The 14,201-nt window shown below is 43.3% G+C and overlaps 1 protein-coding gene across 7 annotated transcripts in view; it reads right to left on the reverse strand.

The window, feature by feature from the left end:
- Positions 1-14,201, reverse strand: part of pard3ba (par-3 family cell polarity regulator beta a) — a 164,235-nt gene that overhangs the window by 107,588 nt on the left and 42,446 nt on the right. For all 7 annotated transcript variants that reach the window (XM_042405179.1, XM_042405180.1, XM_042405178.1 and 4 more), the window contains 6 exons: positions 11,016-11,098; positions 6,542-6,628; positions 6,216-6,341; positions 3,240-3,724; positions 1,413-1,552; positions 488-616 (listed from right to left, as the gene is read on the reverse strand). In XM_042405179.1, coding sequence (XP_042261113.1) covers positions 488-616; positions 1,413-1,552; positions 3,240-3,724; positions 6,216-6,341; positions 6,542-6,628; positions 11,016-11,098 — 1,050 coding nt within the window. The remainder of the gene's footprint in view (positions 1-487; positions 617-1,412; positions 1,553-3,239; positions 3,725-6,215; positions 6,342-6,541; positions 6,629-11,015; positions 11,099-14,201) is intronic.

Here is a 14,201-nt window from a genome sequence, read left to right on the forward strand (position 1 = left end):
CGATGGCGACCTATGACCCCATCAGCCGCTGCAGGTAAACGGTCGCTTTACACCCGCGGCGTGTCGATATGCGCTGACATGCTCACACGTTTCCTGCGGGGCCGCTGTGGCTCGTGTGTGTGACTTCCTCTGGCATCGCTGTGTCAACAAACCAGAGCGGGACAGGAAGGCCGGAGCGTGCTCTGGGTGTGTTTGTGTGTGGTGTTTATAGGCAAAAGGGCGCCGACATAAAAAAAGGGTTTGCTCCTTCAAGAGAGAAAAAAAAAGAAAAAGCGACACAATGTGCAGGAAATGTTAAAAAAAATGAAAAAGTGAAAGAGAAAAAAGGTATGAAGAGGAAAAAAAAGAGCAAAAGTGAAGACCACCAGGGGTGACAGATGATCAACAGAAGCAGAAAAAAAAAAGACTGACAGACCAAAGAAGAAGAAAGAAGGGACACTGTGTGAGGACATGGATACTGTGTTTTTGTCTATTCACACATTCTTACCAGTTCCCGAGGCAGGAAGATGTCCTCCTGCCGCGCCACCACCACACACACACTCTCTCCCTGCTTGGTGCTGCGCAGCATGGCCACGAGTTCCTCCTGGCTACGGCCTGTCATGTCTACTCCGTTCACCTACACACACACACCAAAAAAGAAGAAAAAAAAAAAAAAAAAAACACACAGGAGTAGATTAAAGAGAAGTGTATTATCCACTGGCAATGCTCCACTAACACGTATCGAACTACACGAGTAGAGGATCAGATGTAGACTCTTAGGGGTCGATTCACCCAAATTACACAAAGACATTTTCTCGCTTACCTGTAGTGACAGTTTTGGTTTGACTCGTCTGTGTTTTGAGATTCATCTCTGAGATTTCTACCTACCACCGAAATCTTGATAGGGACTGTTTCTTTGGTAGAAAATAGTTTAGCTGGAAACTGTTCCGGTCCAGCTGAGGACCGCTGTTGCACGTCATCCCACAAAATTCATTCACTGCCATTGTATTGGAGTAGAGGCAGAAATCTCTGATATCATATCTTGGTAAAACAAAAACTATCTGGACGGTTACATACTACGATAGGTAAGAGACTATAAATAAATCTTTTTTGTAATTCAGGTGAACAAGCTCTTTAATAGGGATCAAAACCATAGTGATTTTTTTACATGATCTCTCTAGAATCAAAGGAATTGTTTCAATTATGGCAGTGATCTTTGTTTCAACCTTTAATATTGTTTCTAATGCTGCTGAATTCTAGACAAAGTCATCCTAAAATATGTCTGTATGTGGACATTTCCCCAGTTTAACCAGCAGGAGTGCCATAGAGCTCAATTTCCAACCACTAATGATGATGTTCCCGTTACTGCTGCTGTTGTGACTGTTGGTTTTTCTACTCTGTGGGAGATTCGCAGGCCCGAGATCCGATCTTACCTCCAGGATGCGGTCTCCGGGTTGCAGTCGGCCGTCTTTGACGGCTGCACCGCGCTGCAGGATGTTCTTCACCAGGATTGGCCCTGGCCCGTGGACCGAGGAGTCCCGGGTTACCACGGTGAAGCCCAGACCTTCTGTGCCTGCGGGAAAGAAAGCAGCCTGCGTCACGGTGTGCATTAGGGACATCAATCCCCCTGCAGACGAGACTTAATTATGAATTTTATGACTTTTTAATTTCCTTTTAATTGAATTTTCCCTCTCGTCTCCCTATTCTGTCACTTTTCTCCTTTCTTTCTCCTTCTTCACTCGCCGCAGACTTTTCCCTCTCTACTCCTCTCCAGTCCTGCTGAACCCTGTTGCCAGGTTTAGCATCTTCCTCCACATTAACTACTGTTTAAGTGCCTGTTTTCCTCTGGGGGGTTTTGTTGCTTGGCTCAGCCTCTGAGCCGCCGGGAGAAGGCTTCTCTCCTAGCCGGATTAGACAGACTCTGCCTTTAATTTCACGTGTGAGCAGGCCGAACGGTGGCTGATGAAGGGAGGTAGAGGGAGAAGATGGGAGGAAGGAAGGTGGGGGGGGGGTGGAGGGAAGAGAGAGAGAGGAACCTGAGAGATATAATTCCCCTTCTCTAGCTTCCCTCCCTGGGGATGCAACGTGATTTCCACAAAGATTTTCCTTGTGCGTGTGAGCCTGCGTTTATCTGTGTGTATACATTTACAAGCGTGTGTGTGTGTGTGTGTGTGTATCCGAGGCCACACACACGCACGAGCCATCAACCCCCAGAGCCTCCACCCTCTCCCTTTTTCACGGCCTCACAAGCCCCAAGCCATGAGTGAAATGTGCCACGCTCTGTGTGTGTGAGTGTGTGTGTACGTGTGTGTGTGTGTGTGTGTGTGTGTGTGTGTGTGTGCAGGGAGAGCAAAGCCGGCGTGGCATACTAAAGGCGGTGAGCGATGCTATCTGGTCTCTAAGCTAAGCCTCTGCCTGCCCTACATTAGCGCCTAAACCTCACCGCCTGTCAATCACAGGGAGAAAGAGCTTGTTGCCAAGGGAGAAGGTGTTAGAAACCCCATAATATCCTCTGCTCTGATCTTGCATCAGGTGAAAGGGATAGAGGGAGGCAAGGGGGGTAAAAAAAAAAATAAAAAAAAAAATCAAACAAAAGAAGGATGGAGGGAAAAGTAGAAGAAAATGGAAAGGATGAAAAGGTGCTGGGAAAAGAAAGCAACTAACAATAAAACAGCTGTGAATAGAGCTTTGAGCTGGAGCTCAAGAGTGTGGAGCCCAATTTCTTCTATCCTTTCATCTGGATATTTTTTGCCTTTCTCTGGGTACCTGTAGTGTGTGTGTGTGTGTGTGTGTGTGTGTACGTGTAGCCCAATTACAGCTATCCTTTCAATACTCCATAACACTACAGGTTGCTAGAACACAGCCTATTCACAGTCCTAAGAACCAATCCCCGTGCTATCAACACATCAGCGCTCCAGCAGTGATGTGTTTTAGAGAGAGAAGAGATAAAGCCGCTTTGGCAGCCAGACTGATTCAGTCTGGGTTCAAATCTAAAAGCAAAACAACCCGACTGTATGTAAGGTTATGTAAGATAAAATCTTCACAGTGGAAAGTTACTTTCAGTGTAAACAATCATCATCTTTCAGGGGTCTAGAGTGGGAAATGTCTGACTTTAAAAAAAAAAAAAAATCAATCAATTTATCAAGTTCATGTGCTGGTGGGGAATACAACATCCAGTACCTCCAAGTTAGCTGCTCAACCGCTTCGAGTTCACCTGCTATTACATCAGAAAAACTAAACTAGGCAGGCTGAACATTTACCTTTCTTCAGATCAATTTTTATCCTCTTGCCGCCCTTCTTGCTGGTAAGGTTGGCCAGGCCGGGGACGACAGGGCCCTTACTGGCCAGAGGGCTCTGGCTGCGGGTCCTGGGTGTCGGGGAGGAGCTTGCTGCCCTGGCAGGAGTTGTGGGAGAGACTCTATCCAAGGTGCCATACCCGGACTGGAGCTCCGCTGGTGGTGGGTTTACCTGAGCTGGCTCTGGGGTCTTGGCGCACGTGTCCGGTCGCCTCACTTCTAGTCTGGTGTTCGATTTGGAATCTTGTTTGGGTTGTTCCGGCTGGTTGGACTGGTCGGTTTTAGCACGGACCACCATCGGACTCTTTACTTTTGAAGTGGACTCTTTACCGTTGCCAGTGAAAAGCTGACCAATCAGGCTCTTCTCGTAGCGCGGCTTGTTGGCAACGGGTACAACCTCCAGATGCACAGAAGGAGAGGACATGGCCTGGCGGAACACTTCCTGTGACCTAGAGGAACAGGAGAAATGGGGTTTAGTGGCATGAGGGAGTAGATGATAAGGCCTGCTAAATAGAAAGTCAAAGAAATTAGCAATATATACATTTTGGGCTTTAAATGTGTGTTTAGAAGTAACTGTAAACTCAAAATTCATTTAATTGAAGCCATGACCACTCCAACCAGTTTTTGGAAAGGTAAGAAATTGTAAAACAGCATAAGAGACCACAAAAGTCAAGAGGAACACAGAGGGTAAACAGACAAATGGGGAAAAAAAAGAGAATGAGGAGGGTGAATGAGGCTTGTGCCTCTTTAATGGGGCTGTATTTCAATTTGGATCAAGCACGAAGTGACTCTTCCAGCTGGTTTGGGACACTCTGGTCCCTATCAGATGGGGGGAGACCTTACAGCAGGCTCCTATTACTGATTTAATAGACTATTATCAGCACAACATTCACATAACACAACGCAGCGGGACGCGGTTAAATGGACCCATTCAGCTCCACCACAGAGAGGACGCAGAAAACAGGCAAAGAACAGGGACATGAGGTTGTAGGTGTGTGTCTGCTGGAGAGAGGAAAGAATTAGGGAAGAAAGAGAGAGAGAGAGAGACTCTTTTGTGAGAGTAGATGTGGTGAGATAACACAGGCAGGGAATGAGGGGGATTTGTCTTTGGCTGATAGAGGATGCAAAGTAAGTGACAGGTGAGGTATCTTGCTACAGTGGTGGTGAGTGAGTGGGAGTACACACACACAAAAACAAAGAAGACTATTTTTCAGCTTTTTGGGGCTTTTGTTTTAGTTTCTAATCACATCCCCGACAGACACATAAAGAAATACAGATAAATCTTTTATCTTTCCTCACTTTCTTATTGTTTGCATGTATTAGCAAAGACCAGAGCGGCTGGTGCTGACCATTTTTGACCACTTTTATCAGTTGAAATGATAAACATCGTTAGTGGCAGATTATATCGTTAATTTGCAATTAAATAACTTGCTGAAATGCCAGAATGAAACTTTGCCGTTGTTTGGTTACTGTGCTCTCTGCGAGGCTGGTGTCTGTGCTCGGCCAAAGCTTGTTTGTTAGAGAACGATGAACCACTCTACGACCATGAGTGGATTAGTGTTTTTGTGGTTTTGTAAGACAAAACAGTGAGTCTTTTTCTGATGGATATTTCAGGAAAATCTCCCAATGAAATATTAATGCATACAGTAAAATATCAATATTTTATCTACTTAATAGTCCTGAGAATAATCCAGCATTTGGAGGAGGCAGGTCGTGACAAACACTTATACTAGTTCCACTGAATACCTTTTCCCAGAGCTTTCAATCACACAGCAGATATATGGATGCTAAATTAAGTCAGTCAAGAGACAGACCAACAGACAACAAAGGTCAAAGGTCATCGACCTGGAGTTTGCTCTGAAACTGTATTTGATTTATATATTATATGTTTAGAACTCCTTTTCACACATTGAAATGAATATTTTCTCTCAACAATATCAACGACCAATGTGAGCTCGATGTTTTGAAAACCTAAAGTCTTTTCTCTATTCTATGTAAAAGCTGTAGTTTTATGTCTCGCCTGATCCGTCGCCTTGGTAACATTTTGGCCTGAGTGGGCTTCTGGTTAATACTACTGTATCGTAAATGAATCCAGTTAATTTTTGAAATTGCGCAAAAATTCCCTTCAGTTCTCCGGACGTGATACTCTGAGCACGCCGTCAGTTTTCAGCATGTTGAAGCACGACCAAAAGCTCGATTCACAGGTTTTTATAAATGTATGAATGTATGTATGAATCTGCACTCGATTGCTCTTCCTCAACGACCGGACATGTGTCTCAGCAGGGTTCCACCCTAACTTTGTTCCCAAGGAGTACATGTGCTCCTAAATGAAAAAAAAATAGGAACACACAAAGAAATGTAGGAGTTCATTAAGTTTATTAACTCAGAATCGGGCCTGTCTTATGTCTTACTGTCTTTAGCCTGTTGCCAGCCACCACCTGCTGCTGCTGTTTCTGCAGTGTGTGGGTGTGCTCAGGTTTTTTGTCAAACAGACTAAAATTATAATACACTGAAGGCAGAATGATGCAAGATCTGTATTCTGAGAGAACACCGTTTCTCCAAGGGGAGCATCAATGAGAGGACAGGAACTGAACTATTATTCACCTTTTTATGTTGGACAGTCGAGACAGTCAAGAAGTCAAGAAGTGAATTCATTAAACAGGAACAGCCCTCATTGTGTGTTTTAAACTACAGCTGCAATTATTAGTCGATTAATTAATTAGACGATAAACATAAAATTCAGTGGGTTAGTTATTAGGTGTGGGACAAAAAAATAGATATTGCAACAGGTAGTTTTGATAAAATGCCATCAAACCACAGCCATACTTGGGGTTTTATTCATCTGTTTTTTGTGTTTTGCTATTATATCCATGCAACTTATTTGCACACGTACACACACACACACACCCTCCCCGTTCATCCACCCCTCAGAGTACTTACTGTGCGAATGTCTTGTCCTGGAGTGGCGTGTCGTTGATTTGGACGATACACTCGTCCTGCTGGAAGAGATTCTCTCTCTTGGAGCGGCTGTTTTCCTCGATGTCTTTAACGAGGAGGCCCAGCATCCTTCCGACACATACACACACACGGTGGAGAGTTAATATGAATTCATGGATGTAAAACATATATATGATTACATGCCAACGCTTTGCATTTCTATGAGTCAACATTGCCATCTGCCTTTCCTTAAGAATGTCTGATTGATTACAAGTGGTTTTGGCAGGAAGAGTGTGTATCTATGTGTGTATCAGTGTGTGTGTGCTTACCGTCCACTAAGAGAGGAGCAGTAGGGGACGACATGGATACCCAGAGGCCCCTTGTCGCCTTGAAAATCCACTGTCCTTGTGTGGGTGCTGTCAACAAAACACACATTTACAGTCAAATACACACACACACAGACATCTGAAAAGATATTATAAATAAGGGGCTACACAATGTTGTGTAGAAAATCATAAAAACACAGATACTGTAATACACAGCTTTACACACACACACACACACACACACACATCTCCAACCTTTCTATGTGCAAGCGCTTCAAAATCCATTTGCATTTTTCCTCCGGGCTACACAGATAGGGATACAAATTAGTTTACAGGTAGTCCTGCCAAACATCAGAAAAATGTGTGTGTGTGTATCTGTGTGTGTGTGAGAGAGAGAGAGAGAGAGAGAGACTGGGACACAGGTGGCTACTTCAGCCTTTATCTACCTGCTTCTCAAAACCACCCAATCTAGCCGGTGGACAAAAGAAGAGAGCATGAGATAAAAGAGAAAGACAGATAGAGGGGCAGGTAGAGATGAAACAGAACGAGCTTCTCTAATAATCTCTGCGCAGGCCTGAACTCTGGCTTTTAACAGCACATAAACAAGGACAACACTGCTAGAAGATAAAGAGGAAAAGGGGGCTGCTTTTGATATTGGACGGGGGGGGGGGGGGGGGGGGGGACCTGCATGATGGAGGCGTGGTAGAGGAAGATCACAGGAGACCACCATCACTGTCTGTATGTTTTAATACTACATATACGGATCGTTTCTGTCATCATTAAAGCAATATTAGACTGGTGTGTGTCGGCTAAGTTTTAAAGCTTCAGGGATTCAGATCACTGTAAATTGAGAAATGAGTGTAAAAATCATTTTTCTTGAGTCATGAGTTACCCCAAATTGCTCCTGATGTGTGTAGGGAAATATTCTCAGTCCCTTTGGACAAAAGTGTCTGCCAAATTGATGTAACGTACAGTAATGTCCATGTTATGAGCAATAAAAATATGGGAATAAGCTGCCGATGAAAACTTTGACTTCAGATAGTTAAAGTGAAAACAGCTACCAGGAGAAAGAAAATGTCTCCAAAAAGAATCCACTACGTTTAAAAGTCATGTTTTGATTGTGCAGTAGAAGAGACAGTCTCATTTTGCCTTAATTAAAAAAATACTGACTCATTACTACAAAAAAAGAAGTGTAACTTTCTAAGAAATGTTCATCTAAATGTTAAGACTGAATAATACATCACATTAATTTAGCTTGTGCTTTTGCCCAGAGCGACTAACAATAAGTACATTCAACTTCCATGAGAACAAGAGCTAAAAATCATCAAAAACTTGTCAGTGTTTAGTCAGTAAGTGAGAATATGTCTAAGTCCGGGAATGGAGAAGTGGTGCATGTAAATGTAAGGAGGTTGAACTCCAGATGGACAGCAGCACTCTGGACTCAGGAGCTGAGTTGCAGTAAACAAGGTGACACCGAGTCCATGACTGATGAACATGTGTCACTGTGAATGCTTTGCTTCTAGTTCAACAGACTTGATCTACATGTGAACCAGCCACTTCAGTTTTAAAAAAAAAAAAGTATCCTCAAAAGAACGCCTCTCATTTCTTGCATTTTCAGATCCCATCCAAGACATTCTGTCAGCCTCTGCACTGAATGAGAGGAAGTAATAAAGAACAGTCCAAAAAAGCAATCTCAGATGGAGGCCAAAAATATGAGGGGTGTTTTTTTTTTTCCTCCAGGGTTTGCCAGCATAGCTTTTAGAAAGCTACAATGCAGGGAGAAAAAGAAGTGATGAGATGTCTTGCTGGGGTTCAAGAAAAAAAAGGAAGCAAGTCTGAGAACAAAAGCAGTGAAGTTCAGGGTTTATGTGCTATGTAAAGCGTACACAAGCCCAAGGACTAGCTGGGATCATTATAATACACTCCTCTGTCACTGTCACCCGGCTCTCGTTAACCTCTGCCAGGGTCACACATGTACTGTACACTCACACACACACACAGCCAATTTACATTCTTATTGCTACGTCTACCGCATCCTCACAAACACCATCAGTCACATTCCTCCAAATTGAATTCACAAATACACACATGCATCAAATCTACATCTATTAGAGAACACAGTTACATCTAAATTACACGTGTGCACAAGCCATGGATTGCACAAAACACACACGTATGACTCTTTGAATTCACTTTTTTAAAACAATCAGGCCGGGACAGGATACACACATTCATGCACACAGGTACAAATCCGGCTCTGAATGATGTGTGTTCGCACAGTGTAGGTGGTATGAACACACATACACACACACAGCTTCGGCCCATTTACATTCATCTAAAAAACAAACGGCGGCACAAACAAGCTCATCAGAGGCAGCCGCAGCTTGTTAGAGCCGCACGCTAATATGCAGAATAGCTCCGCTCACCCATTTTAGCATCCCACTGACACAAACACAAACAAACACAGTCACTCCACTGGGGGGGGGGGGGGGGAGAGAGAGAGAGAGAGGGAGGGAGAGGGAGAGAGAGACGAGGGACAGTGGGACGGATGAAAAGAGCAACGAGGAGTGAGACAGATGGAGCTCCCACTCTTGGTTGACTTCCTCTACATCAACGGAGGCCGAGTGCCTAACAAACTCGCGGCCGGGACTCGCTGAAAATGTGCCCTCGCTCGCTCACCGTGGCTTCCTCAACTGCCAACCATCTGTTACCATGGCAAACTATCTGTGAGAGCCGTGCCTCCATTGTATCATAGTGCTGTCAAGACACCACTGTACTGTAAAATGCTGAAAAATCACCATCTGTCACTCGAGCCAAGTCTTTCTCCTGAGCTCCCGGAGTTATTTTTGAAAGAACTATTTTTTTTTTTTTTTTTTTTTTTTTTTTTTTTTTAAATCGGAAAAATCGGTCGGCCGCAGAGGACGTCGCGAAAATTGTCTGCGCTCTTGTCGCAGGCTTGCTGGACTAAGACAGGTGAAGAGCTGTGACGGCAGGGGGTTAATTGTTGCCATGGTTACCGCCTGACTGACAGCCTGGGGAAAATGAAGATAAAACTCCTATCATGCCAGAGGGTCTGCGAGTGACATGCCCAGAAACAAAAAAGGTGGAGGTTGCCATGGTGAGGTGTCTGCGCACGCCCACGTACAGTATGCTCATTCACCTGTACGCACATGCGCTCGCACACGCACACTCTTGACAAGTGAGTCATGCTTCGACGGGTCCGCTTTCAGACATATACAGGCACACGTACACTACTCTTTACTAGTGCTGAAGTGATTAAGTGATGAATTGAGTAGTTGACTGACAGAAATTTAATTAAAAAGTCCTTATCAAAGTCAGTTATCAAGCAAAAACTTTCTGATTTCAGCTTCTCCAATGTAAGAATTTGCTATTTTTTTCTGTTGTAAATTGAATATCTTTGAGTTTCTGACTATTCGGACAAATAAGACATTTGAAGAAGTCACCTTGTGCTCTGGGAAATTGTGACAGTAAACGAGGAGGGACCCAGAAATTCCTGGAATAGTTTATAAAAAAAAAAAAAACTGTCTTTATAAGTCTCTCAGTAGTACTTTTCAAAGTACTCTCACTGAGATGCAATACACTTGTCCCAGTGCTTCCCCCATTCCTGCAAACATTTCCCGTAGTCATCTTTATCACTGTGTCCAGAGCCTTCTGCGTTTCTTCCACGGTGGCGAATCTTCTCCCTTTCAGTCCCAATTTTAGTTTCACCGAGCTGCAGGCTTACACTACCTACCAGCAAATCCCATAACTACTCTTGTGCTATCGATGGCTTCTGGGTATTTTTGGGTCCCCCCCCCGGTAGATGATATGAGCCCCACTTCCAAAACTATGTTTTTGTACTTCTTCTATTTATCTGCCTCTGAAAGTTTCTTATTGGTATCAAATATAGATACAACTATACTGAATGTTGTCATTGTCAGGATAAGCAGGGCTACTGTATCAGATAATAAAGAAACATCTGATGTGAAAAGTTGCTGAAAGACATTTTTCTCTTGGTTTTTTCTTTTAGTCTCTCTTTGAGGTTCTTGTTCATGTCACTGATTATCTTTTAGTCTCTATATCTTATGGAAAGTACTTTAAACCTGTATAAAATCTGCCATACAAAACAAGTTAGCTTATGGTCAAACAGTACAAGACAAACCTTGCAATAGTGAGCGTAAACACTGCTCCTCATGTCTAATCTAAGGAGTGAAAGAGATGGAGGAATTTCCCTCCAACTCCTGGTTAAAACCCATCTCTGTTCCAGCTCACATCAATAAGAGAGACTCTCCCACCCACCACATAATGGGACGGTTTAATCCAGTCAGTATGTCAGTCTGTCAAACAAAGACTAGAGTGTTAATCCTAGTCTCCATCACTGCACCATACTATGAAGCTCTAATATGTCTGCTGCCACAAAGACATTAAGTAACGCGCGCGCACACACACACACACACCTGCACACACACACTCTTACCTGAAGTTAACCTGGCTCATGCTGGCAGGTTTGTCGTCTGTGTGCAGTCGGTCCAGAGCTCCTTTCAGTACATGGTTGATTTCCTGTAAAAAAAAAGAAAAAAAGAAATTCAACACGGTGGATATAGCTGCAGTGACAAATAAACAGTTTCACATAGATACAAAAACAAACAGTCAGCCAACAAATTCGAGGAGGCCTGTCGTCAATTAGTTAAACAATTCAACGCCACCATCAATCACCTTTGCGAGACAGCGAAGAGAGAGAAAGACCGCCGGACGCTGAGCTCCCTACCACGCGCCGCTGTCCTTCCTTCACTCTGTCTATGTATATTTCTATCTATCTACCTCTCCCTCCCCCCTCCCTCCATCCCTGCCCTGTGTCAGGCAAAGGCTCTATATTTAAGTCGGCAAAATCAACAACCCCGGGGCAAACGTATAAAAACGAAGGAGGGAGAGACAAATGTGGAAAGAAAGAAAAAGCGTCAAACTGTTGCAAGACGCTCAAACACACTCGAGGGGTGGGAGAGAGAAATAGCCCCAAATCGCTAAAGACAAGAAGGGTGCAATTAGGTCCTTCTGGCTTGTCACTTTCATTGTGTCACCAGTACTAATGGTTAAAAAGCTCCCGCCCACCAGCCCGCTACTTAGCAACAACTCCCCCCTCCTCAACCACACCCATCTCCCCAGTGGACCCCCCTGTCACACACAGAGTAAATATATGCATTATAACACGCACACACCCTCATACATACACTTCCTGCAAATATTACCTCCACATATCGACTCTGTGGAGCTGCGAATATAAAAATATGGTATTTATGAACACACACACACACACATATGCTGCTTGCACAAATAGTGACCCACTTATCTGGGCAGTGTGAGATTACCCCACAATGGAGCGTATGTGTGTGCGGGGGCAGAAAGACGAGCTGGAGGCTCCATTGTTGCTGTGCATCTTCCCGCAACGCCATTAGCTAACACACACACACACAAGCAAGACAGGCTTCTCCCACTACAGTACATACATACAGCTGCAGAGTCAGGTACTGACACATAGCCTTTGGGAACACAAGGCTGCCAAGGAGTAGAAGTGAACACATGTATACACACACACTTCAAAAACACACTTGTACTTGTTGTACATTGAGTTTTACAAGAAATGTACCGTGAAAGTGAATTACTGCCCATGTATTTTTGCTTCACTACAAGTATAGTACATGTATTACGTAAGATATGGCATATGTGGGGACGTACACACACACACACACAAACAAACCTGCCTTTTTTTTTTAAAATGCTTTAAAATTAAGGGATCACGCCATAATGCCCAGTGTGAATCTAATCCCTGATTGAGAGCACTCCTGTTTATCGAGACATAAAAACAGCAGCTTTCCTCTTTGGGAGCCATGCTGTGCTCAGCCAATCAGCTCGCCAGGCTCGCCGCTTGTATCTCAACACACAAAGAAGAAACGTTTACTGCCGTCCCCGTCTCTCCAAGAATGTCAGATTGCCGCTTTGTCTGTGAAACGATGAAATCTTTACCTTAGATGCATCATATATAGAAGATCACGTTTGCAGGGTTGTTTGTATTACTGCGCTCAATTCAAAACACTCAAACACTCAATTTTATGTCTTTAAGATTATTATTATAACAGATGCTTTTATACACTCCAACGTCCACATGCACTTACCTGGGAAGTTTATATGAATTTCAAAATGTTTAGCTTCTTTTGGTGATGGATGCCTCAGTTCAGTTACTGCCACTACCTGTGTGACTACATAACTACTAGTGTTACTAACAGTAGTGTAGTACTACTTTTGATATTACAAGCGCAAGTAGTACAACCAGCGTCTATAGGGCTGCGTATCAAACTTCGATATTTGTTTGGTGCTGACTGAAATGTGTAACTTCAAGAATTAAAGACTGTCAAGTGCCAAAAGCTACAGTAGCACTGAATATCTGGTCAGATTTCTGCATTCTTTGATCAGATAGTTCCTGATTTGAATCAAATAAAATTGAATCAAATTTTAGACAAGGCAAAATTCTTGAGCATCTGCTTGTACTTGAGCTTGACGTTAACTTCTTTGCTATATGGAAATAAATGGATTTGTAGAGAAATGTGTTTGTATTCCTCAAGGTAAGGTATAGACAAAAATACAACAATATTCATCCCTACCAGACTACTACTACTGGTTCAACTGACACTTTACTCCAACTTGTGCTTACACATCGATTGACACTTCAGCTCCTGTCAGTACTTACACTTGAACTTGCACTTGAACTGACAATATCTTCTGTCAGCACTTATTAATCTGCTGACACTCACGACTCCCGTTATCAGCGTCACTTTTTATTTGAAAATTCCAACTTTCGTTCAAACACGGAGAAAAAAATTAAATATTCAAACTGTAATGACCTGTTTGATCTCAGAATGTACAGTCTATAAGCACGACAGACCGTTTGAAGTGGTTTACCTTGTGATCTAGCAGAGGATGTTCTTAAACTTCACTATCAGCTCGACCTATCGCAGCTCAGTAAACTAAGCTACTAAATAAAAATGGAGAAGTAGCGAGCAAAGCCAGCTAATCAGATAATCACAACACCAAAAAGACGACATATCTGAGGACTCACCGGCTAGTTTACCACGGATGTGAGGCCTCAAATAAGTAGAGCAACATTCATTACACTTTAACACTTTCAGCTGCCACTTTAACTTCTTTTAGTGCTTCAATTTAAACTGTGACTCCCATATGAGTACATCACAAAAGCTCCTAAGAATCAAAATTTGGAGATATGTAAGCTGTTTCAAATGTTTCGACTGCAGTTTTCCAGTGAAATTGAGCGCATTTTAATTTGAAACACAATTTGAAGTTGTTTTGTTTTACAATCTATTTCCTCGCGCTGTGATTTGAATGCGGCATGCTTTGTGGTCAAACGCTCAAATCGTTTGTGAAACCTGTTTGAAAACCTGTTTAAGCACAACTAACATGTTCTCTGCTCTGTTATTGCGTTGCACACTTCCATCCGTGTGTTTTTGGGTGCTGTGTGCAGTCTGAGGTATGTGTGAGTGACGGGGCGGTGTGCAGATATATGAGAGATGAGGTGTTTTGAGTGTGTGTGGTTGTTGTCAGACGGATGAGTAATGAGGTGTGCGTCTCTTTTGTGTATTTCCTCGGAGTGCTG

This window comes from Thunnus maccoyii, chromosome 24, assembly GCF_910596095.1.
Source record: "Thunnus maccoyii chromosome 24, fThuMac1.1, whole genome shotgun sequence".
Classification (NCBI taxonomy): domain Eukaryota; kingdom Metazoa; phylum Chordata; class Actinopteri; order Scombriformes; family Scombridae; genus Thunnus; species Thunnus maccoyii.